A 27,405-nucleotide genomic window follows, 5' to 3' on the forward strand; every position below is an offset into this window, starting at 1 on the left:
AGAGTTTAGCTCAGTCAGACGGAGCATCATGTGGTACTTCTCCCCACTCTCTACGAAATGATAAACTGGCCATTACGAGCACGGATACACTCCAGCTCCGCTGCGACCGCCGCCCCGCGGAGATAATGACGGGGTTTATTTTACTCTCAGCTGAAATGGAAGACCGCTCCATCTCTGTTTTGGTTAGGAGATGTCCTGCGCCGTGAGGTGGAACACTAAATTCTTGTGGGCAATTTGCAGTGCTGTGTGTCTGTCTTCCTTCATCAGAGCCATGGGGGTTCGCGTTGAGACAGACTGTAAATGGTTTCCGCCTACACGCGCGCTCTCTCTCGCTTCCTTCCTTGCTGTTTTTCTTGCATTTCTCGCATTAAACGCCACCGACTCTCTCACTACATGCACACACACTTGCATAAACATAGTCACGCACTCATAGTTGTGCCTGGGCAAATATCGTGCCTTCGTATATGGTGCAAAGAGCTTGCAGTGGAGAGCGCTCATTCTCATCTGAAAGTGAGGCGTGAGAGAGGGCGTACACACACACACACTTACACACGCACACACTATTTCTCCCCCTCTCGCATACACTCCCACGCTCACTGGTTTGTTTAGGATAATGATGCCCCTGTCACCACCTCCCACTCATATCCTCCCACCACATCTCTTTCTCAGTGTTTTACTGCCTTCATTACATCACTGTGTTCTACTCTCAGCCTTACACAAGCAGACAGTGGTTGGACTGCTCGTAGACGACACATCACAACACGGCGTGCTCGCAATCTGCACGCTTACCAAGGTTACGTTGTGTTTTCTCACCACTGTTTTGGTATCTCGCCACGTTTAAAGGAATTTTCTGGGTTCAAGTTAAGCTCCGTCATCGGCATTCATGGCATGATGTTGTTTACCACACAAAATCTTTTCAGTTTGTCCCTCAATCAGGGTTACTGTAAAGGCACGGCCACATTTTTCGGGAAAATCGTAATGATATTGTATTAATTTTGTCTGCAAAAAGTCTGTGGGCCATTGTCAATAATAGTGTAATGGTGTATGAATCTGCGCTCACACAAAAGTCTCTTTCAAACCAAGCAGCTTTCTGTTGGTCAACGGAGTGAAAATACTTGTAGTTTTATAGTTGCATCTTTGAATAATTTTCCTGTCTTCACTGTAAAGCGTTGCATTGAATAATTAAATGCTATATAAATAAAGGTGACTTAACTGGTGTTGTTAAAGAGGTCATGAAATTAGCTTTTGACATAAGTTGTCGTCATACTATTAGAATAGTTTCAGAATTGAAAACCAGTGTTGTAGTACTCGAGACTCGGACTCGTCTCGGACTTGGTCTCGAGACCATATTTTAATGGCCTTGGTCTTGTCATGGACTCGTGTCCATTTGGACTCAGAATTGACTCGTACTCAATTTTTTTTTTTTTTAGGACTCTGAATTATTCCCGAGTCCACTCAATTTCAATTAAAAATATTTTTCATGATTATTAATGTATGTTAATAAAATATTTCTTTAAATTGATTGACACGCCCAGTGATTGGTGATTTTCTAGTGCGCAACTGCGCATGACAAATTGTAATAAAATTACTTTTAACACCACCTACTATGTGGCCTTTTTACCCTAAACTGATCATATTTTTTAAACTCTATGTAAAAAAAGGATTTCTCTAAGTAAATAAAAGTAAATTAGGAAATCAACCCTCACTGGTCTCGGTCTCGACTCGGACTCGACCGTCTCTGGTCTCGGACTCGACTCGGACTCGACTCTCTCTGGTCTCGGTGTCGACTCGGACTCGAGTGAGGTGGTCTCGACTACAACACTGTTAAAAACTATACCTTGTTAGTCCAAAAAGCTTTAATTGAAAACAATTTATGTGGAAGATAACTCTGCGGAAGAATTTACCACTGTATCCCCGCCCACTGTATTCACACATGAGTAAGAAATAGGTAAATAACATGTGTGAGCATATTATTGAAGTGTACAAAATGTGCAGTGCCAGGTTGTGGAAAAACACAGTCGCTGCATTGGATTTGCAGAGAGCCTGAAATGAAAAAAAAAAAAACATTATGTGCCTTCTATATTGGATCTGACAGGAATGGTGCAACACACTTATGAGTAAAAAGGTTTTTACTGTGTCGTCATTGCTTTGTTATCGTTTGATTTTTGTACTGATCATGTGTACGTGTCTAACCAAAATCAGCAGTGAACAGTGATTTCTGATATTATTCATGTAGAGTCAGTTCTTTGTCTCAAAACCTTTGATTGTTGTTCTGTTTGTGTCAGTAAATCAATCCAGTGACTAAACGGTCAACTTCACGTTGTCTCTCTCTTAGTAGGATAAACAATGTTTTTTGCTTTTTGTTTTATTTTGAAAATTATGTATAGAAAGTGATCAAAGAACACTCCGATTACAATCGCTGGAGCTGTCAATCAAACACCGAGTTTAGACTCAAGCCAAAACTCCCGTTATAATCAACAAATCTCTTATTTGCATCGTATTTGCACTGTTAGTTATGATGAAAGCATTTGTTAGTTTGCAGAAATGGTTACAACGATGAGATCGTTGCATTCATGCAACTTATCCAAATATAAAAATGGTGGGTTGTTTTAACCCAACTTTGGGTCAAATATGGACAAACCCAAATGTCCATATTTGACCCAAAGTTGGGTTAAAGCAACCCAGCATTTTTAGAGTGTATAGATCGAAATATAAAGTTATAATTAACACTTTTAACGATTAGTTAACCTTGAGAGCTGTAATAGTAAAAATGTGCTAAAATTCTTCAGGAGAGTTCTACATGGCTTTTTCATATGCAGAAATGGCAGCCAATCACAGGATGTGTCACAGCAGACACGCCCCTTCAAACAGAGTGTTCAAATCTAAATTAAAGCTTTGGACCATTTTGATTATAAAAATCATACTTGCATTATTAGTGCACCCCAGGAAACATTATAAAATAATGTAATTCATGGCTTCTTTAACACATTTACATGAATTATTCAAATAAAAAGCGTTAATTAATTATTTGAACTTGATTTGAACTGTTGAAGTTGTTTTAAATAATATTTTTTCAGGTGTAACTACTTTAAGTGGATATATTTCTGGTTTTCTATTTTCAAAAATGCAAATTGTTTCTGTGATGGCAACACTGAATTTTCAGCAGCCAGAATGAAGGCACTTATTTAAAACTAAAAGGAAATTAAAATGTTTTAGTCTTAAATGTTATAGTTTATACAGTCTTATTATTTGTTTTATAGTAAAAACTAAGGAATGAGTTAAAATAATTTGATCTGACACAATGTTTTTGACAAAGCTTATTGAACCCAGAACATTCCTAGAAATGAGTTGGGTTTTTTAATTGGGTTTTGTTATTGACGCTCGCCATGGACTGTACTGTTGCTTCTTAAATAAATCTAGCAAACGGGGAAAAATCTGTCCAAAACCAACCAGCATCCTTCACTCCTCTAAATAAGTTGCTTGTGAAACAGTTACCATGAGAACAAAGCTTGGTGAAATTCGCCTTCTCTTTTATTCAGATATTAATGTTGTTTTGATGTTAGGCTTCCATTTAATGTGATAAATTAAATAATTATCATTCATGTCTATTTTTTTTTTTCAAATATAAATATTAAATTTCAGTTTCCGGATAAATTATAACTGACTGATTTAATCTCCTTTGTGTTACATTCTGCCATACACAATGTCCTGACAAGAGCCTGATGATGTGTCATGTTGCGTGCCACAATAGCTTGAGGTCATTCATAGTGGAAGCTTCACAGCTATTCATCTCCGAATATTTACTTACAACCAACTCTACACCTGAGGACAAACTCTGGAACCTACTTTATATTTTACTGAAATCCATTTGTGTAAAAAGAAAATTTGCATAGACCGTTTAAGAACAATGAACTAATTTCTCACATAATCTTAGTATTTTCTATTTTAGTATCATTTAGAAACAAAAGATGATTTTAATTTATTAGGCCAGAGACCCAATACATACCCAAGATGGCTTTGAGGTCGCAGACATAAAACGTTGGCTTTGAAGTTCCCCTATTATGCTTTTTTCAGATATTGCCTTTCATGTTGTGTTGTATAGATGTTTGTGAATGTGAAAGGTCTGCAAAGAACTGCCTGAAACAAGTCGTCAGCAATTCCGGTCTCACTTCCTATTACATACATACACAACAATGTAAAACATTTGCATAATGCCAGCCTAGGTCTTGTAATGACGTCTACCTTCACCCGCCCTCGAACATTGCTGTAGCTGAGGCCTAGAAGAGTTTGGTTCATGTTGTCAACAACATGTCGAGAAGATGCTGGTTTCTGTGCTGCAAAAGCAAATCCACTTTGCATGAACTTCCAAAGGATCACAACAGACTGGGCCATTTGACCAATCAGAGCCGAGTTGGCTCTTGGAAAGGAGGGGTTTTTGAGAAACCGAATCCTTTATCAAATTTTCAGACACTGACAAAAGAAGTAATGCTGCAATGTATATTATAAGCAAATGAACAAGTTTTTTTTTTTTTTTTTTGGCCTTTGGATGCATGTAAAGCTTCTGCAGGAGACCTCCAAAACAAAAATTGCCTCCAAAAACAGAAATACATAATCATGTTTTGCTTGGTCCCCTCAAAGTTACGTTGGATTTTCTATTCAACGTAAACGTTATAAGGCCCATTTCTGGAGTAAATATATAGGTTATAATCTGTGTTTCCAAACAACCTTTTTTTTGAATGGCGTGTGCTAGTATTTTGCGCCCGTTCGGCCAATTAGTGTACACTAATGTCACTGGTAGTTCCTATAGTGCTGGTTTAGACCCTACTCTTTTTGGAAGAACTAATTTAGCTCCTACTTCAGAGTTCCTTCAACTTAAGTCGGTGCGAACTCGACAGAATCCGGGTACTTCCGTCGATAGTTATAGGAACTTTGAAAGGGTTCCTCTGATGCGAAAGCCCCTCATGTAGCACTTATCTACCCAAGGCTGCCTTTTAGCCAATCCAGGGCCCGGTTGCATAAACCTCAAAATAATCTTTCAAGATGGACACTTATTTTAAGCCAGTTACATAAAAATGTAGATGACACCGAAAATGACTGACTGCCCCTGACTAACTGCTAGTGGGTCACACTAGAACTTAATACACTGTCTTAATATAATGTTTATGCAACCGCCCCCAGAAAATTAATTTCCGGAATTGATATTCATAAGCTAAGACCTGCCTGACTCTTGTGCCGAACGCAAGGAAGCTTCCTGAGGAGAGAAGTCGTCTTTACACTTATGTCAGTCACTCTGCTTAAAAGTGACGCTTTTAAAAAGTATGAACAGCATTGTTAAAGTCTCATTTTTAAGCTTTGAATGGTTTTTCATATGAGAGTTTCTATGGCAACTAGACTTTTAAAACAGTGTAGTATCAGAGACAGAATGAAAGTCCCACCTTGCAGAAAAAAGGCCTTATACATATTTGGCACTGCCTCGTCTTATTGCTGCCAAAGCTTTTAGCCATAAATTCAGTTAAAGAAGCTAAATGCATTATTGCATTTCATCAGTTTTTATTGATGATTTGAAGTTATATATTACTTTGATAGAAAATAGCTCCCATGGGAATCATTGTGCCAAGATGGTTGGCCTAGTGAACTGACTTGCTTTAAAGGGACTGTGATCGTTGTAATTTTAAGAGGCTGCTGACATGAATTTTTCAGATTGTTTCTGCGGCCATATCTATAATGGGGGAAAAGCTGTTACATAATCAGGGCTCATCAGCATTTACGCCCCTCTGAGCGGCAAATGATGTGGTGATATTCCGTTTTAATTTCCTGTCTGGTCTGAAGCACTTCCCTCAGTGGTTTAGGTTGAGTGGCCAGTGAATTAGTTCAGAGAAATTGATGCAGAAAGAACTCAATGACACATTTTGTTCCCCAGAGATCCGCAAAGGTGCCGCAAAAAACTGTTGTCCAGACTCAAATTTCAACAACATATTTAACAGGCAAATTGCTGTTTTTGATGCACTGGTCAATTTTGAGATTGGCTATTTTGCCTCCACAATAGTGGGAAGAAATCATCCAAAAATACACACTTAAGAGTATATTTTATTACAGTTTATCTATTGTGAGAGCATGAGAGGTTCAGGATCTTTAAAGTGTGCAAGTTCCCAGTAAACACCACTTCAGCGGTCTCTTCAGTATGTGGGTGTGTTTAATAATTAAACAAAAGGTTTACTTAAATCTCTTCAGCTCAAAAATAACTTAATCTTCTTTGTTTGACAGAGGTATGTCCTTCCTTCCAGCCACACACACACTAATTAACAGTTTCTCTGAGCCAATATTAGAGCCTGCTGCTGGTCTCATTAGCTGCAGCTGTACTCTCAGGCAGCCTGGGTTTTGTAGTCCTTAACAGACGGCCATCTTGCTCCAGCAATATGAGGGTAATGTATCTGCCCTCTAGAACACACCCTCTCATGATGCCACACTATTTGATCCTACTCTGCTCTGATTAGTCAGATGACCCAGTCTGTTGTTTGTTACTGGTCTACTCTGCTCTAATTGGTCAAATGACCCAGTCTGTTGTCATTGGTCTACTCCGCTCCGATTTGTCAGATGACCCAGTCTATTGTCATTGGTCTTCTCTGCTCCGATTGGTCAGATGTCCCATTCTGTTGTCAGTGGTCTTCTCTGCTCCGATTGGTCAGATTTGTAGGAGTCTTTTTACAGACTGTAGGCCTATATTAAGAAGGCGGGACTTATTTTATTAGAGCCACCGTATTTGTCATTACAAATTTCTCCCATTCATTGTAATACCAGTCGGTTAAAGTATTGAAAAAGCGATTAAGCTCTTATTAATGACGCTAGTAAGCCTAGGAGTTGTTATTTGTTTAGGAGGGGGAAGTGTTTTGTGCAGTCACTCCTTTTAATGCAATACTGTATAGAGTCCAATGTTAACTTCTGACAATATCAATGATAACCTCTCTCTCTCTCTCTCTCTCTCTCTCTCTCTCTCTCTCTCTCTCTCTCTCTCTCTCTCTCTCTCTCTCTCGTTCATTCACCTGGGCCTGTCGGAATGAGAGCAGCGAAGCTCTTTTATTAGCCCTGTGCCTCGGTCCCAGGAGCCCTACTTTCTCCTGCTCTATTTCTGAGAGCTGCACTGCATGCTGGGAGAACGAGGGCCCACACACACTCCCTCACCTTGCCCTTGATTTGCTGTCTTGATGTATATGTCCCGAGTGTCTTGATCCATGAGAGCCTTGTGTATGTATGTTGCGTCTGGCATGGTTTTCATAGAGTTCAGAGCTGGAATAGTTAATAAGCTTCTGCAGCCCTGTGAAATTAGAGGCTTTCTGCTTTCCATCCTGTAGTGCTTTATTACAGAGATGGCTTCCTCTCAATTGCTGTTATTATAATATATCCTTTCTTTCTTGCTTGCTTTCTTTGGCTTCTTTCTTTTAACTATCATGATCTTTTTGTCTTCACACCCTCACTTCTCTTTAGAGGTCGTGTCATGAAAAACAGGGTTTTTTTCTTGCTTTTTTAGAAACTGAGTTCAGGGTACACATCAGTAATGGCTGAAACTGAAGAGGCTTTATTGCATACACAAAATAAATATGGAAAGTTTGGGATTTTTCTTTTCAATGATTTTCTGTAAGATTGTTTTAATGTTCCTGAAAGAAGTCTATTGTGCTCTCCATGGCTGAATTTACTTTATAGAAAATACAGTAAAAACTAATATTGTTAAATAGTACCATTTAAAATATACAGTGTGTGTGTGTATATATATATATATATATATATATATATATATATATATATATGAAGAGTTCAGATGCAAAAGCCTCTAAGCGCCATTTGAAATTTTCTTCTAGAATGATAATTTTTTATCAATCTTGTATATTTAAGTTCAGTTATTTCACTTAAATGGCAATGATAATTACCTAGTAATTGTTATTTAAGTGAAATTACTGAACTTAAATATACAAGTTTGATAAAAATCATCATTAAAGAAGAAAATTTCAAATGGCATTTAGAGGCTTTTGCATCTGAACTCTTCATATATATATATCATATAAATATTTATATCATATAAATAGCTGAAGACAGGGCATGTCAGGCCAGAGATCCTGTCCTATTGACCCAATAAAATCTCTCCACTGTCATGACTTCTTCACCTCAGCATGTAGAACAGTTTCAGCACTGTTCAAAAACACAATTCACTGAATTGTCCAATGATTAATTTATAATTTATACGGCCAGCGTTAATTTATAGACGAGAGTAAAAGACAAATTCTGAAATTCGTTCGTATTTTTTATTGGTATTTCCTGCAAATATACCCAAATACATTGGGATTTAGGGAAGATCTGATTACTTTACATTAATAAATCTTTGGTCCCACTTTACTTTGTCTTTAAAGGGTCACTCCACCCATTTGCATTAAGCATTCCATTGTTAGATAGAAACCCAGTTATACTATTGAATGGTCGTGCAACACTCTTTCGTTTTCCCCTGAGATGAGAGAAATTTGCTAATTTTTCTGTAAAGACTACAAGCACTAGATCTCACCCTTTCAAACCCGCCCATAGGGGGTTGGACCTAATGCGCTAACAGACCTATCACAGATCAGTGCCAGTGCGTCTGATTTCACCAGCAGAAACGTTTTGAAAATATGGACGAAGGTACGGAATACGCAGACGGATAAATTATGGAGGATTGGGATTACACATGGTGTCAGCCATCTTTTTTGGAAGGTAAGCTATCAGGCTCTTGTTCTGTGAAGAAAGCCGGTAACTTTATGGGTTACTGTCCTCTCTTTCCCGGACATGTCTGGCCGTCGATGTCTGGGATTCAGGTTTTGCTTTCTGTGGTCGCCATTCATTGTTTACATGGACAGCTCTTGTTTTAATCTAACTGAATTCATTCCATTGGTGAATCTGAATGTAGTGTTTGCATGAATACGAGACCGGTGCGTCTCACAGGTGTCGCTCATCGGGAATCACGCCCTCACTCGTCCTGCTCGCCACAGTAAACATGACTCGCGTCGTTCTCCACACGGCCCTCAGTCTCGTCCTGCTCGCCACAGTAAACATGATGAATGACGACTGTAGAACTCAAAAGCCGAATCCCAGACATTTTGGGTGATCCTCGAAACACATTTTCGGGCAGACTCATCACGGAGACTCACTAGTAGCTTAGACTGTTTACCTACTGCACGGTTACCAGTAGGCGTGGCCTACTAGGGCAGGGAAGCAATTGCATTCTGGGAGTTGTTGTCGTTCATCCACATAAGCCAAAAATACATTTTATCATTTAGTCTAGAAAGCTCCAAATTCAAAAATAATTTCTTCTACATAAATTACCCATTTTAAATACCATCAAACTATTAATTTAAATGTCATTACATAGTAGTTAAAGACACTTAATATAAAGTGGGACCAAATATTTTTTTTTTTTAACTGCTGAGTGCCATAGTATATAAATGCAATAATCATTCAGTACGATGGTTAAAGCAAAATTACATAAATATGATCCCGACATTAACAAAAAGAAAGAAATAACTACACATACAATTCCTGTGGATTTTCCAAGGGTTTGTGTGCGTTAGCATCTGTGTGTGTTTTCAGCTTTGTTCCCCATAAGAAGCTACAGAACTTCAGGAAGAGAAAAAGAGGGAAAAGAACGTGGTTGAGATCAGAGAGTCTGTAATCCTGACAGACAACACAGTATGTGAATGTAGCCATTAGTGCGCTGCTTGCATTCCCAAACTGCAGTTTTTGGCACATTTGGCAGCGAAGGGAAAGTGTGAGGGATCCTCTCGGTACAGGCTGTGCTCCTCAGCTGACGGGAGGTGGAACCACTATGATGGGGCTTATATGAGGTTCCATTAGGCAGAAAAATATACACCTGCTGGGAATGAGAGAATATTCCTGAACTACGGCTAAGAAATCCAGTGACTTTATCAAGCCATACACTCATTCTCCAAATCAATCTGTTCTTAGAGGAAAGCTTTTCCTTGTTGTGACATGTTCGGCGTAGAGCACATTGATTCACATGACCTGAGATGTGTCTTGACAGGAACACATTGCCACAAAGGGGTTTTTAAAGGCCATTGCCACAGTACTGTAGCATTTCATTTTTAGGCTATAGGCTTTTTTATTACTAACCAGAGTTGTCAAAAGTACCGACTGAAATTGAAGAAATGTGACGGTACCAGCATTTCCCTCTAGCATTTTGAGTGCTGTTGAACGGTTTCTTAAACACCTCTGATTGGCCATTGTGTTGACGCACTCACCATATATGTCTGTGATTGGCTGTTGTGTTGACACGCTCAACCTATATGTCTGTTATTGGCAAAAATGATCAACACTTCAAAAAAGATTTTTTGACACTCCTCATCGATCGCTAACACGTGCACGGGAGCGTTTGAAAGCGGCGTCTATGCTATATTAGGGATATTATGCTCTATCGTCGCATTTTTCGGTACTGAATCTGTGCTTTTTGACAATTCTACTGCTAACAAATAGTAGCTAAGTTAATTTGAAACTAGACAAGCAAATGATTTAAACAACTCTCAGATCACATGATTTTTACAAAAAAAAAAAGTATTTAATAAATTAGGATTATTCTGGAACGGATCAAATAATTGCTAAACATATTTTTTGGCTGTAATAAGTTAGCCTGGGTTTCCCCATTCTGCCTTGATTTTATTCGTGCTGCTAGGCAGTCTTGATACCATGAACCAAATTTTCCTCTCAATCACCAATCACAGAACGGGGAGGGAGCACAGGCGCATTCGATAGACATTCGTAGCACCCAATAATATGGCTCTGGGCATTCGTAAACCACGCCTCAAATACGAGAAAATTAACATGTGGTTTCCAGACCAAGTTTCATTCTCAATGATACGTGGTCTGGCGTTAGCCAGGCTAGTAATAAGTCTTCTAGTAGCACAAGTAATGATGACTGTTATTCATTTGAACTTAACTTTTTGTTTGGATGATTTAATTTTGATTAACTAATGCAAAAATTAAATAACAACGATTCACAGAATCAGACTTGCCCATGCACACTACAATTGTTGTTGGTCTGTTTCACACATCTTTAATCCTGCTCCTGCAGGTCCACCTTCCTGCAGAGTTTATCTCCATCACACCAGCCTGGTAGTTTCCCAGGATTCCTGGAGACCTGGAGCTGGTTCAGGTGTGTTTAATTAGGACTGGAGCTGAACTCTGCAGGACGGTGGGCCTTCAGGAGCAGGATTTGGACACCCCTGATGTGAGCTTAGCAGCAGCAGCATAACCACAACAACAGGCTCATGATGCTTGAAAGAACTGCAGCTGTGTGCAGAAAATAATGTGATGCTTGTGTTCGGCTTCATAAAACTCTGCATCGCAAAAGATTGTGCTGATAAGATGATTTACAAAGCCTTTTCTCTATATTTTGTTCATGCTTGTCGGTTTAGTGTGCAAATTGCAACAATATGGGCTCAGCAATGATTATGCATCATTACTGCAGATGCAAGATATTCACTTGCTGCGGTTTGCAGAAACAAAGCATTGGCAATTGTTTAATGAAAAAAATGTTTGTGAAATGTTTAAAGTGCCCCATTGCTATTTTGAATGTTTCTAAATTTGTTTTTGAGGTCTCCTACAATAGGTTCGCATGCATCCAAAGTTGAAAAACACTTTGTGTTCGATGAAGGATTCAGTCTTTCTAAACCCCTCCTTTCCAAGGGCCTACTCTGATCTGATTGGTCAGATGACCCAGTCGGTTGTGATCGGTCTACTCTGCTCTGATTGGTCAGATGGTCCAGTCTGTTTTGATTGGTCTACTCTGCTCTTAATGGTCCGATGACCCAGTTGGTTGTGATTGGTCTACTCTGTTCCGATTGGTCAGATGATCCAGTTGGTTGTGATTGGTCTACTCTGCTCTGATCGGTTAGATGACCCAGTTTGTTGTGGTTGGTCTACTCTGTTTTCCGATTGGTCAGATGACCCAGTTGATCGTGATTGGTCTACTCTGCTCTTATTGGTCAGATGATCCAGTTGGTTGTGATTTGTCTACCCTGCTCTGATTGGTCCTATGATCCAGTTGGTTGTGATTTGTCTACACTGCTCTGATTGGTCAGATGACCCAGTTGGTTGTGATTGGTCTACTCTGCTCTGATTGGTCCGATGACCCAGTTGGTTGTGATTGGTCTACTCTGCTCTAAATGGTCAGATGACCCAGTCTGTTTTGATCTACTCTGCTCTTATTGGTCAGATGACCCAGTTGGTTGTGATTGGTCTACTCTGCTCTGGTTGGTCCGATTACTCGGTCTGTTGTGATTGGTGTACTTTTTTTCTGTTCTATATGATTTGTCTCTGTCTTGGGAAAACTTGTGGAAAATCATGAATTGTCGCCATTCTGTGAGAGTTTGATTAGTATGTTGATAATCGTTCATCTTGTCATACATAATGTATCATGCACTGCCACAAATTATATACAAACACTTCCATAATGTACACTTTTAACAGCAAGAAAACTTGTCAAAATAATACGGCGTCTATTTTAATCGACAATGCATCTCATTTGTGATTATATTTTCCATTGTAACGCAGCCCACCAATAACATTAGAGTACGAGCGCCCACTACGCCAACAACAATAGAGCCACTTGACAGCTTCAGTTATTAAAGTCACTGCATGTGTGAATGAGCACTGCATGCATGCACAATACTGTATGACACAACTAAGTACTATTTGATATACTAGATGCACCAGTGCACCATGGGATACATGTGTTTTGTCAGAAGCTGCACCATTGGGGAGTGATGTAATCTGCTTTTTATACAAAAAGACGAAGGAGGCTACGCATTTCTATGTTAAGCTGATAAACAAAGTCCTCCATTTTGTTCTTCAGAGTCTCGCATTGGCTGGAAGCCTCAATGTTTCGACTGTTTCCATGACACCCTGCAGCGATCCACACTTGACCATTGTCAGTGATTCACTCATTCTCCTCTTCCCAGACTGGTCCGGCCTGTTGGGTTTGCCTGCGGCTGCCGCGTCTCTCCGCTACCGGTGTTGGTTTCATAAATGTTGATGACACTCCTGCGCTTCAGATGTTCTCACACACATGTTTGCATAGAGCCGGTGAGGTGAGGCAGGGACAGGAAGTTATTTGACTCGATAGACTCAATCCAAATGAATTTTTTTTTCTCACACACATTTTTCTCTCCGAGTAGAGACATGCAAGGCTACAGGCGCAGATTTTCCCAAGACAACCTTCTCTACTGACTGACGGGTATCTGTTGTTCTCTGCTAGTTGCGACAGAGATGGAGCGTTCTAAATTTCTTATTTTATAAGATGTCCTAATAAAAAGTATTATTATTAAAATATATATTTTTAAATACATTTCAGATTTATTTCATTACTTTTGGCAAAATCATAAAAAATATTACAAAATCAATAATTGTAGTAATAATAATACATATTTTTAGTAATAAAAGAATAATTATTGGTATTATTATCAGAATTTGTATTCTTAAAAAGGATGATAGTAGTGATAATTATAATAATAAAATTTATCATCATCATCATAAATATTGTATGTATATATGCATTTATTATTATTATTATTAGTAGTAGTAGTAGATGTTGTTGTAATAATTATAACTAGGGCTGTCAAACGATTAATCGCGATTATTCACATCCAAAATAAAAGTTTGTGTTTACATAATATATGTGGGTGCACTGTGTATAATTATTTTGTGTATATATATATATATATATATATATATATATATATATACACACACACATGCATGTATATATTTAAAGGGATAGTTCACTTTGAAATTAATTTTTGATATGTTTTAGCTTACCTCAAGGGCATCCAAGATGTAGGTGTCTTTGTTTCCACAGTATTTTCAATTTTGACATTTTTCGGTCAAACCGTTGTTGTCTGTCAGTCATATAATGCAGATTTAGGGGGTCCACCTCAAAGAGCATGCACAAAGAAGTCCAAATTAAACATAATTTAATGACTCATAAATGTAATTACACATTGATGGCCTAAGACACGAAACGAGCGGTTTGTGTGAGAAAATGAACAGTATTTATATCGTTTTTACCTCTTGTTAACAGCCGTCGACTTCTTGTCATAAATATTGTATTAGTAGTAGAATTAGTAATATATATATATATATAGTATATATATATATATATATATATATATAATATTAATAATCATAAAAAATTTATTATTAATAATATTATTATGACTTTTTTTATGTTTTTGCAAACCTGCTTCACTGTTTTATTTTATGTCTTTTTCTTTAATTTGATAGTAGTTTTTTTTTTTGTTTTTTTTTTGCATCAATGTCATGTAATGCAACCACCAGATTTCCCCCAAGAGAACCTGCTGACTAACTGACGGGTCTCTATTGTTCTCCGCTGAATGTGGGTTGTGAGGGAGAAGGAGAAACGGCTGTGAAGTGAGGGGTGTGTGTGTGTGTGTGGTGGTTTTCCATGTCGAGCTCTCTGCAGTGACCGTGACTGCTTGTTGCCGTGTGTCAGTCATGCGGCTGTGCATAAAGCAGAAAGAATGCGGATGTCACAAGTTTTTAAAAGAGCTTAGAGTACCTGCATGCAAAGAGCTCCTGTCAGACACATCAAAGCCGAGTCAAGTTTTCTAAAAGCCTGTTAGTGTGTGTGATTTTGCTGTAAAAAGTCACTGCACATTTTTAACAACGTACCAGACCAATGGTCTGATATCAATTTCAATATTGTTTACTCGTATTTGTTTGGTAACTGCTTCAGTTCAAGTTTCTTTTGACTCGAGCCAAACCAAATCAGATTTTCCATTTGTTGCAATAAATGATCTAAAAGTGGATTGAGGCTACTTTTCCTGTAACGTATCAGGAAGTAAGGTTTGGGCGTGTCGTTGTGGCCACATTTTTGGGAGACACATTTAAATTCAAGATTTAATCCTCTAATTCATTAAGTGAGTGTGAAATACATGAGTCACTCCCGAACAAGGCATGCTTGATGTGCTGGTAACCATAGCAACATTTTGGAGTCTCAGTTGTACAGCTTTTCTTTTTTTTTCATAGTATCTATTAATTTATTCAAAAAATATTTTTTTTAAAGCAGTTCATAAATACTATCCACTTTGGATATGGATTTTGGTGAATTAAAGTTGTTGTTGTTGTTGTTGTTGATTTTATATAATCTCATGAAAAATGTAAGGGTTTATAAACTATGTATGAAATAACTGTTTTTCTCTAATGCATGTTGGCCAAAATAATGGCCAATAAAATGATCCAATAATGGCACCACTAGAATCTGTAATAAGTAAAATCTCTCTGAAGTATAATCCCATTTATATTTAATTTTTTAGCACAACAGGGTGACTAGGACCATGAAATTGTCTAGCTATGACTTAAAGAGGTGTATTAATATGAGAAAATATTAAGGCCAAATGTCCTTAATCATCAATCGCAATGAGTAAAGCCAAATCATTTACTTCTGATGCGAGGAAATAGATTGTTGAGATTGTTGTTAGCTTAGGGTCTTCTGCATCCATAAATACCAAACACATAGTGTTTCATCTCCATTACATATGCTGTAGTTTATAAGCCCAAATGTAAAAATAGAGAAAACGGACCAAAAAGGGCTTAGTCCCCAGAGGGTTAAGAAGTTCCAACCAACAGGAAATGTTACGGATCTGTCTGGAAGAGGACGTGTCACTCAATCTTTCCTCTTCACAGTGCATTAAGACGATATAGGTCTTAATGCACGGTGAGGAGAAAAGACTAAGTGGCTAAGACTCTCCAAGGATCACAGATGGAGAATTGCAGTGATTAGTTGAGTCAGAAAGTCTATAAAAAAAGAATTCAAACAACCCCTACATCACCACATGTAGTTTGGTAGTGTTTATATTTGAACCCTTTTATGTAGACTAGAATGCCAACTGTTTAAACAACTATTCTGACCAAAATAATATTAGATTGGTCAGATGACCTGAATTTTTGCAGAGGTAATTTATCTGTCACTTCCGTAAATAACTGAACTTTGTGTGTAGAGAATGAGATTAAGGACTAGAAGAAGTGTGACAACTGTACTTGTGGCTAGTGTTTATCTGTGTGTTAATTGATCCCAGCACTAAGACCACTCAAAAAAAAAACTCTTTAGTTTGTAAGCACGGCTGATTCCCTTTAATCGGTTTAGGCTGCAGACTAACGCTGTTTTAAAGTCTGGTTTGATGGTTTGTCCAGGAGGGGATTACATGATTTCATCATTCTGCACCAATTAAAAAAAAAAATGCGCAAGTAGTAGTTGCAGCGTCAAAGCCGACGATCACAGGTAACGTCAAACTAGGGTTGTTTGTTTTGCAAATTTGCGATGGACCACAATTATTCATAATCGTTTGCTGTGGGCTCTGATAAACCCATAAAGACAACTGTCGTAGAGGTGAACACTGCAACTCCCATGATTCCACACTCCATCACGGTCTCATCAAGCTACATCTTTGTTATTGTTTTGAATAAGCGACCTCTAGTGGTGAAACTTACATACTGTGCCTTTAACGCGAAACCATTTTTATTAATGTTATATACTAGTTCATTTTTAATATTAAGTTTTATAAATTCACATTTGTACATTCACCCTTATTAATAATGCTGTAAAACCGATCATTGTAAGGATATGTCTTATGTTAATGAAGGAATATTGTAAAATGTTACCCACCATTTTATTAACAGCATTTATGCCCAGGACGGATAAAAAGCATCGCACATCAACCGCCCACATACTGTAGCTACCGGTTTCACTCTTGTGATTTGATTGTCCTCTGATTTATCATCACTGTTAAAGTAATGTTTCCAATAAGCTGCTTATGATGAGAATGGAAGTGTGTGAATTATTTTGCATTTTCTTACATTCGGGAAATGGAATGAAAATTAATAAATGAAGGAATGAACAATTTTGTGTTATTAAAGTAGTACCTTGTTCCCTCTGTTCCCTCTGAGTCTAGCTTGTTTTTGTTCTTGTTTTGTACAGCTTTTTCACACTGTGTTTACTTGGCTGAATGATTGTTTTTGTCTGGCAGTACATGCATATACAGTATAGATCATAATTAAGATTACAGGGTCAACTTAAACTAGTGGCCTGTAACAGTTGTATGGAGAGGGGTAATTCGTCCATTTACTTATGTTTTTGTTAATGATCAGTGCGACTTGTACACTATATTCCCAGTCTTCTGAGGTCATATGACAGATCTGTGTGAGGAAAAAAACTTCCCCTTCCTCTATAGAAGTTAAATCTCTTTCACGTTTTCACATTCAAAGTTAACAAGGATCCATAGCTTGATCAGTGACTACAAACACAGATCATGGCCAAGAATTTTTGGTAGCACAAATCTTCAGCTTCAATAGAGAACAAGATGTTCATTGAATGACTTGAATTTGGGTCTGTTTTTTTTTTCTCACAAAGTTATCAAATGTCTTTTTGACGACTGGGAATATGGGACTTTTATTTTATGTGTACTGCAGAACCTGCATTCATCAAGTTGAACGTGTCCCTGGAAGATTAACATGTCAAGTTTAACAGGGTTAGGTGCTTCTTCATAAAAGTATAGTTTCCCTCAGAATTTAGGAATAAGTTAGGTGAAGGGTTAGGTTTAAGGGTAGAGGGATAGGACTCCATCTTCGGAAAGGAATGTTGTTCCATTATCAACAAAATATGTTGAGTCTAAGTCGGCAAAATCAGGATGTGCGTTAATTACTAGCAACCAAAGGTCAATATTTGGCTTTTTTTTAAAGTTTTGTATTGAATAAAATGTTTTTCTGTTTGTTTGATAAGTGTTAGACTTTTATTATGACAGTACCGGGGCTTTTATTTTGACAGCACACATTCGGGAGCCTCCATTCTCTGTCTTCATTAGTTTAATGTATTTGTTTAACAGTTCTGTCTAATAGTAACTTTATCCTTGATTTCAAACTGTGCTGCACTATGTCCAGTTGGCCAGTATGCCATATTAATTTTAATAGACCATTTCACAAGATGTAAACAACACTGGTCCAGAAACACTTCCTGTTTCAGTTTGTAACTGTTTTCTTTATTTCACATGTAAAGAAAACATCTTAAAGATGTTTGTTTAACTTTTTGATTCAGTTTTACATGTTCTGTTGGTTGTAATTTATCTCAGCTTTTATGTAGTGTTAAAAAACTGAAACAGGAAGTGCTTCTGGACCAGTGTTGTTTACATCTTGTGAAATGGTCTATAGTCCCTGTGTATTGTATGTAAAATTAGCATTACTGCTCTTTTATTTGAAAAAAATATGATTACCAGTGCGACGCGCACAGATTTACTAAGTGTATTATTGGTTACAGTGTTGACTTGCCTTTTAGTCTTGTTTTTAACAGTTTCTTTATTTGTTTTGCATGTTTATTATCATTTTAAAATGATTTTTAATTTAGTAATATTGAGTAAATATATATACGTTTCAGTTGCACTTTATTTTACAGTATGTGCACTTACATGTACTTACAGTGAATTTACCTTAGAAAGTACAGGGTAATATAAGGTAACTACATGGGTAAAGGGTAGGTTTAGAAGTAGGTTTCGGGTTGGTATGTAATTATTACTCAGTTATTGTAGTTACTATAGCAAGTATGTATATGGGTGCTACCTAAATTTAATAGAAAGCTCTCAAAGATGGTGGGATCAGCTATCAAAAAAATCCATTGTTCAACCAGTAGTACATTCCTGCTTTTTAGAGCTTGACAGCCCTGAGCACTTTCTGCTTTTGTTAGGGTTATGGAAAAGAGGTTACGGCTAAACATCTCCTTTTGCTTTCCATGGAAGGAAAACGGGTTTGGGATATGATGATGAAGATGAATGAATGAATGATGACCTACTTTAATTTTTGGTCGAACTGGTCATCATTAATCTCTCCAGGAGTAAACAACAGACTGCTTTTCTGAGCCCAGTGCTTTGTACTCTTCAGCGAGAGCTCTTCAATCATGTGTATGTGGTGTAAACAAACGACCGGGGATCCGATGTGTGTTACACTATACTTGACGGTTTAACAGTCAGTCCAAAGTGTTCAAGCACGCGCAAACGCTAAATCCGCTTTAGGCTGGCGTGCCGAGATGGGCGGAGGTCAGGCCGGCTCGCTGTTGTCTTCCATTGCTGTGTGTTTTTTTTAAAGGTCTTCTCTGTGCTCTGCTCACTGTCTGTTCCTTTCTTCACAATGCATTGCATATTCAGAAGCAGCAGCATGTAGGTATATTAAAACAACTTCCACCAGCTGCATGGCCTTTTTTTTTTTTCTTCTTCCTGTTTTCTTTACTCTTCTGCAATAAGTTTCACAACATTCTGGCAGTCATCCTGCAGGAGAAGCACTTTAAGAACTTTTTTTTTTTCTTTTTTTTAAGACAAATGAAACTGATTTAGTCAAGATTTCTTTTGGTTTTGATGAAATGAACACTTCACTCAAATGTAAATCCTGCCAGTATTTACTGACATTCATGTCATTCCCAATCAAACCCATATGCTGTTGTTTTTCTCTGTGGAACACACACAGTAGTTCAAAGTGACCATGCCTGTCAAATTTCCCCCAAAAACCACCATTAAAAGTGCAATAGTCTTCTGAAGTCATATGATAGCTTCCCACAGAAAAAAACAACATCATATGGTGAGTAAATAATGACAGAATTTTCATTTTGCGATGAAATATTCCTGTCCTATACACTGAAATGTTAACCTGTTTTGAAATGCTTTGTATTTTTGCTCATCCGAGTGTCTTTGTTTGACCTCCACCTTTTCATTCTGTCGTTCATGTCTCGGTCTCAGTGTTTTGTCTTTTGACCGTGTCATTGTCCCCATGTTTGCCCGTCTGTAGTGTGTGGTGTCTTCAGTGCGATGGCATGGTTATAATGCACGTTGGGACTTATCTTGCTTCTCTTCTTCTATCCATCTATCTTTCTATCTTTCTTGCCTACTCCACCCTAACTAGATCAGTCTCTTTAACCTTACTGCGTTTTTTTTTTTTCCCCTCACTTGAATCACATGATTATGAGTCCGCTTCCTGTTGTCCTCTCTCTTAACGGACGTCTGTCCTTCTTCTCTGCAGGGGACGTGCTTTTCCAGATGGCAGAGGTCCACCGGCAGATTCAAGTGCAGTTAGAGGAAATGGTGTGTACCCTTCTCACACACAGTCCATTTCTCCTATTTATTAAATGATTATTTAGCATAATTACATTGCAACAGGTTTTGACATGTTCACAGATTCAATTCAAGTTTAAACGGCTAACTTTAGCCGTAAAGCAAACTCCACCCATAGGAATTGCATCAAAAGGAGGATTTATTAGTTTGCAGTTGAAATAATGATGTTTTCATTGGATAATTAATGTAACCACTTAATCAAAATCAATGTTTCTACTGTAAAAACCTTTACTGGGTTCCCACAGGTCCTTGAAATCCTTCAAAGTTTATGAATCTGGAAAAAAAAAAAAAATAGTCAAGGCCCTGGAAAGTTTTTGAAAGTAAATATACATAGATATAGGTCCTTGAAAGTGCTTGAATTTGTTATCTGGAATAAAATCCATATTATTTGTATTTTATATAGGCTAATATTAATATTTTGCCAACACTTCATGGCCTTTGCATACTAGCTTGCTTGATTTACATTAGTTACATGCATTTACGCGTTACGTTAAAGGGATACTCCACTTTTTTTGGAAATAGGCTCATTTTACCACTCCCTCAGAGTTAAACAGTTGAGTTTTACCGTTTTCGAATCCATTCAGCCGATTTTTTTGGATATTTAGAAGAATATCAGTAACCAGACATTTTCTGGTCTCATTGACTTCCATAGTATATTTTTTTTCCTACTATGGAAGTCAATGAGACCAGAAACTGTCTGGTGACTGATATTCTTCTAAATATCAGAAAATTGGCTGAATGGATTTGAAAACGGTAAAACCCAACTGTTTAACTCTGGGGGAGTTGTAAAATGAGCCTATTTCCAAAAAAAAAAAAAAAAAAAGTGGAGTATCCCTTTAAGTGTTTTCTGCCTGAGGTACTTTGTGTTGTATGTTGCCATGAGGTTCAAGTGCGCACAAAACTACTTCGATGGAACCTCAGAGTTATTTGTTGAACAACAGATGTGTCCCACATTAAGTCCTTCAATTTGAGGGTATTGAACCTGGAAAGTCCTTGAAAGGTCCTTGAATTTAAAGTTCAGTTGGAGATGTTACTGTAACCACAGCAGGAAACACTTTGTTTTAAGGTGACTTGTTACATGTAATTGCTGTATTAATAACAGTAAATGTAACAGTAAAAAAACAGTACATTTTTCACGTACAGGTGACAATGGTGTAAAACAAACCCTGTTCACACTTCACACAGATCCTTAAAAACCAATAAAAACGCTGTATAATTCTTCCAGGCCAGTAGTTGGCGATGTCACTTGGTAAAGAAACACTGAACACGTAATAAACATGTTTTGACAGTTTTCACAGATTCATGTTTTTGTAGTTTACACTGGGACGATAACGGTATCATTTTCATAAACTTGTCGTGTAAACAGCCCCTATCTCTACATGTATGGTAATCTTACTTGGTGCTAAAATGTATAATTGCACTGTAACAAAGACACCTTAAAATAAAGTAACTTTTGAAGTTTTTTTCATTTTCTTTTGTGATGTGCTCTGTGCTCATCAACATTATTCTAAAAATGCATTCGATTGTGTATTTGAACCCATATATCATAGTATAATCTGCACAAATCTGTGCTTTCAGGTTAATAAAAAGTCAATTTAACGAACTTCACTCAGTTTTTCTGCTTTTTTTTTTTTTTGCAGTTAAAATGCTTCCACAACGAGCTGCTGTCAGAGCTGGAGAAGAAGGTGGAGTTGGACGCGAGATACCTGACTGTGAGTCCGCACCTAATCCCACTCCTTACGAGATACACATTGAGCTCACTAACACTGAACAGAAGTGCTTCTCCTCTACTTTAGTAATTCACATTCCTCTGTTGGGCACTGATTGGCACAACCAACACACACTTTTCACAATCCATTTAGTGTCTGATCAATAAAACCAATCTATGTTTTTTTTTATCCGCCCTGTTTCAGTTGGAAATGCATCAGATTTTGGATTGAAAATGGGGTTTTAGGTTGACTTTAAAGGTATAAAGACTTTTGGGATGCTTCGGTATGCTGTATCTCTAATGCCACACATGGCATCCAGGTACCATTTCAGACATTTACAGTACTACCATTCAACGTTTTCCTCAGTTCGGGTTTTTGATAGAAGTCTCTTATGCTTATCATGTACTTAAATAGGGTTATTTAGCATTTTTGAGTCAAATTTTGTCTTGCCTTTTGGCAGTCTAATAAAATATGGAGCCAAAAATATGTAAAAAATCTGGATGACTTTGCTGCTACTGTTTTGCTGTTTTGATTATATACTCCACATTTTGGCAAATGTAAAAGGCAATTTGCAAACAGTTTATATTTACAGTTGTACACTAAGTGCAAACAGCCCGCCTTGTTGACCGAGGCTATACACTAACTCCGCCCACTGACGTCTCCTGGGCCAGACAAAATTACAGAGGACACTGAATTATCAACAATAGCGATAGTGTAGGGTTAAGATGCATGGCAAAAATGTTTAGCTTGGGTCACTTGGAAACGCAAATTGACCCAAGTTCAAATCCGCCTTTTGCCGAACTCGCTCTACTCCCTTTTCCCATCACATTTCAGATCAGAAAGGCATTTGTTTTCAATAAAAAATGAAGAATATATTCGAAAAGTGGAAATAAATTGTCTAATGTGTGTTCAAAAATAAAGTGCTTACCGGTCCCCTAACCTAGGTGTAGAGACGGCTTTATTATCCCAATAAACCAGCATCCATTTAATAATTTTAATAAATATAATCGTTTACACTGTAATTATTTCATACCTTTTAATGTACAACAACAGTGAGGTGCAAATAGTTTCTGCCACTATTTATAAATATAAACAGCATCTAACTACTATTTACACTTATTGCAAAGACAATACTGATATTTTTACATAATGTAAATAAAATCTGTCACCTTTTGTACTTAGTGTTTAAAGCCGCTGCCTCATATTTCCGCATTTGCCAGATTCTTGTTTCCAAAGCAACTCAGTGATCAGTAAATCTGTTTCCTTTCATTCAAACACACAACCATGGCGTTTCAAGTGCCATTGAAGTGCCACACTCTTTATAATAAAGGTTATTGGCATTGATGGTTCCATGAAGGACTTTTAATTCCACAAAAAGGTTCTTTATAGTAGAAAAGGGTTATTAAAATGTTCTTCGCCTATGTTTAAGAGTGGACTCTGCCAGTTGAGCTACAGGAATAATACATGCAGAAAATGTGTACACTACACAGCATATATATATATATATATATATATATATATATTAGTGCTGTCAAACGATTAAAATATTTAATCGCGATTAATCGCATTAAATGTCATATTTAACTCGCGATTAATCGCACATTTTTATCTATTCTAAATGTCTTTTGATTTCTTTTTGTTACATAATTTTTTTTCTCATTTTAATGCTCTTGTCAACATGGAAAAGTGAATCGGCTTGTTTAGGGCAAATGTTTTTTTTTATTATTATTATTGAAAATAACATTGGAATAGTGTTCAATTTCACACTAACATATATACAGTAAATAATCTCTCACACTATGTTACACTGTCTATCAATAAAAGGGTGAAAGAAATACTGACGAGGTCCTAATATTGACGAGGGGGTGGAGAATTCGCATCATCTGTGTGTGTGTGTGTGTGTGTGAGTGTGCTTGGCCATCATCAAGTGGTGTTTCAGACTGGACGTGCTGCGATGATGATAGCTCAGTATACAACGACAAAACACACAGATCACTTGGTCTTGTCAATGGGACAATTTGGCAACTTTTTAAAAGTAAACTTTCCATTCAGAATCTTCTAAGGGCATCCATTACGGCGTCTCGCGCTCGTCATCCACTCAAAACGAAACGTTACTATTTGGCCGGCTCACAAGCCGAAACGAGTGTGTGCGGCACAAAACGTCCTCGCGCGGCGCTCTGAACCCATTCATCTCAATGGCTTGCGCTGCGCGAGGGCGTTTTGTTGCTTCTTCGACCAAAGCGCAAGTGGATCTAGCTAGAACGGAAACAAAACAGGCATGCCGCAAACACACGTTTGGGCTTGCGAGCCAGCTTTGAGTGGATGACGAGCGCGAGACGCCGAAATGGATCAGGACGCATTCCGCGTCCTGTTGCAAAAGCATGTGAAAAAACGTCAAAGTTTGCTAGGACAAAAAGACCGTTAATCGCGCGATAAAAAAATTAACGCCGTTAAAATGGGTTTGCGTTAACGCCGTTAAACTGACAGCCCTAATATATATATATATATATATATATATATAGACACACACATATACTGTTAACTACTATCTTAGTATGTAGTATGTCATTTCAAACATACCCAAAGATCTTGAAGATCTACATCTTCATACATTGGTCTTGCTTTATTTTTTTTTTTTAGCAATGGCCCCGTTTTCCCATCATTCCCGTTTCCACTATTTTAAACAAATGTAAGTACACAATTTGCGGGTGATTAAAGTGTGTTTGGAGCAGTGCTGAGAGAGATATCTTTAGAGCGTGAGTGGGTTGGAGAGGAGCTGTGTAGAGCAGTTCATTGGGGGGGAAGGGGGACTACTTGTCATCACATTGTTTTCAGATAAAATGAATGCCGTGCTGTCTTGCCTTAGTTCTGGAGAGAGCGGTCTGCAGTCGTTCCCCTTGGAAACCAAACAATTTTTTTTTTTTTCTCATTCTGCACATTCTGTGCAAACATGTTGAGTTTTTCTGCTGTGGAGTCTTTATTTGGTCTGTAAGATTATAATGATATTCATTCTGTGACAAAGTATAAATATGTGTCAAAGTTTCCAAATGCGTGTTCTGTTCTGCCCACAACAAATCAAATATGAGTGCTATTAACTATTAAATGGTTAGTTCACCCAAAAATAAAACCGTTATCCCATAATTTACTCACTTTCAAGCCTTCCTAGGTGTCTGACTCTTTTCTTTCAGCCAAACACAATCTGAGTTATATAAAAAAAAATTATCCTGGCTCTTCCAAACTTTATAATGGGAGTGAATAGTAACTGAGATTTTGTAGCGCAACAAAGTGCATCCATCCATCATAAAAGTAATCCATATGGCTCCAAGGGGGTTAATAAAGGCCTTCTCAAGCAAATCAATGCGATTTTGTCAGAAAAATATCCATAATTGTAACTTTATAAACTAGAATCACTGGCTTCCGCACGCGAGTCTAGTTCCGGCGGAAGAGTGACCTCTGACCCGACGTATGACGCATTGACGATCGCGGAAAAACGGCCAAATCGAGAATTTTTACAGAGAAATGTCGGAAGAGCTTGAGCTTGTGAGCTTGACTCTCACTTAAGATTACGCTACGCTTACATCCTACACTTATAGCTTACGTCATCCGTCGGGTCAAAGGTCACTCTTCCACCAGAACTAGACTTGAGTATGGCTGCTACCGGAAGCCAATAATTTTAGTTTATGAAGTTATAAACATGGATATTTTTCATACAAAAACGCAGCCCTTTGCTTTATTAACTCCCTGATGGATGGAAGCGCTTTTTGGGCTTCCAAAAACAAGGTACTTTTCACTGCTATTATAAAGCTAGGAAGAGCCTAATACCTATACAAACTGTGTTTGGCTGAAAGAAGAAAGCCATATAAACCTATAATGGCTTGAGGGTGAGTAAATTATGACAATTTTCATTTTTTGGGGTGAACTAACCCTTTAACTGAAGTTAACCAGCCACATACTCTCTCTTGTATTCCAAGAGAAATCATGATCCATAGCACTTTCTTAATTTATATGTACTCCTGTTGTGTTCTGTGAATCATTCATGTGGAGAGAAAAGGGGATCATGCCTGGCAAAGCAGAAACTTCCTTTCTCTCGCTGAAGATGGAGCGATTGCTCCATCACTCACATGTAATGCTGTCTTTGTAGACACATTCCTGCTGTGCAAGAATCTGGTTGAGCTGCCAAACTATTTATAGACGTGCAGTCTAGAGATCATTCTCTCGACGTACCTACCTTGTGTAGGATGTGCGAAGATTTTTATATCTAGAAATGTTCCCATCCAAGTGTATCAGCCTCCAGAATTTGGCCGTGAGCCATGTTGTGCGGTTGGGAGTGAAGGCCTTCCCTTCTTTCTTCTGCAGACATCAGAATGCACTGCCCTGAAACCCCAGACCTTCAGCTCTGTTCCAGATCCCAGTGAGTTGTCTGGCTTTTCAAGGCATCATGGGATCCTGACTTCAAGGCTGTTGCTGCCTTCAGTAGTTATTTAATAATAAGAATTATTATTATTTCATCAAAATATCACAATTATTTAGTGGCACAGTCTACAGACTTGTTAAAGGGTAAAGGCCATTGCACACCGAGTACGAAATATTCGTATGCGTATTTTCGTGTTCGTCAGCCTAAAAATTCGTCACGCATAGAAACCTTGCACACCGAGTCCGTTGCGTATTTCTTAAACCTTTGCGGGAAAAAACGCAAAAATACCAAATGGATTCGTCAAGCAGTGAGGATGATTTTTGCCCTCTCTCTTATTGAAAAGAGAAGAAAGAGAAAATATTACGTCCATCCAATCCTGAAATTGCGCCGAGAGGAAGTCGAGTTGCTTATCAAGGAGTTGCGAATTTATCCTGAGCGATTCAAAATTTACCTCAGAATGTCAGTGGGACAGTTCGATGCTTTGCTAGCGATTCTGGAGCCACATATTAAAAACAAGACCACCAATTTCCGTGAACCAATCGATTCTGAACGGAGACTGGCAGTGTGTCAGTCTGAAATGGACCAGGTATGGACACACACACGGACAAACACACACACCCGCGCGCGGCCCGTTGGAAGCGCTGGGCAGACAGAACAGCTAGGCTGTTATTGTGTATATTGTGCCCAAATAATACATTAGTTATCGAATAGGCTGCTCAATCACACCTTATTCGATCCTAAATTTCAATCTGATTGAAAGGGGGGGTTTATTAATTTCATAATCCAATATAGAGAAGAGAACATAAACACTTGATCGAATTGAAAACCGAAACTGAAAGCACAGCGCATATGTGCAATGATTTTAAGGACGAGCTCCCTCCGGCCCTGAATTGTCAAAAGACCTCTCAAAATGCTGGCTCTGGATGCGAAAAACGCAGAAAATCGAACCCGATCCGATTAATTTTATGACGGACGAAAGTTTCGGAGGCGGTGTGCAAGCGTGATTGACATAACGTGAGGTCGAATTTTTTTTTTAACGTGCGAAAATTTCGGATGCGAATTTCGGACTCGGTGTGCAATGGCCTTTAGT

At 38.0% G+C, this 27,405-nt stretch overlaps 1 protein-coding gene across 7 annotated transcripts in view; it reads left to right on the forward strand.

The window, feature by feature from the left end:
• baiap2a (BAR/IMD domain containing adaptor protein 2a) overlaps positions 1-27,405 on the forward strand; it is a 104,073-nt gene that overhangs the window by 39,920 nt on the left and 36,748 nt on the right. For all 7 annotated transcript variants that reach the window (XR_016155077.1, XM_039687189.2, XM_039687191.2 and 4 more), the window contains exons 4-5: positions 20,101-20,162; positions 21,833-21,904. Coding sequence is in view for 6 of the 7 variants with exons in the window: in XM_039687189.2 (XP_039543123.1) it covers positions 20,101-20,162; positions 21,833-21,904 (134 nt within the window). In the remaining variant the exon portion in view is untranslated. The remainder of the gene's footprint in view (positions 1-20,100; positions 20,163-21,832; positions 21,905-27,405) is intronic.

This window comes from Pimephales promelas, chromosome 3 (genome assembly GCF_988280905.1).
Source record: "Pimephales promelas chromosome 3, fPimPro1.hap1.1, whole genome shotgun sequence".
Lineage (NCBI taxonomy): Eukaryota > Metazoa > Chordata > Actinopteri > Cypriniformes > Leuciscidae > Pimephales > Pimephales promelas.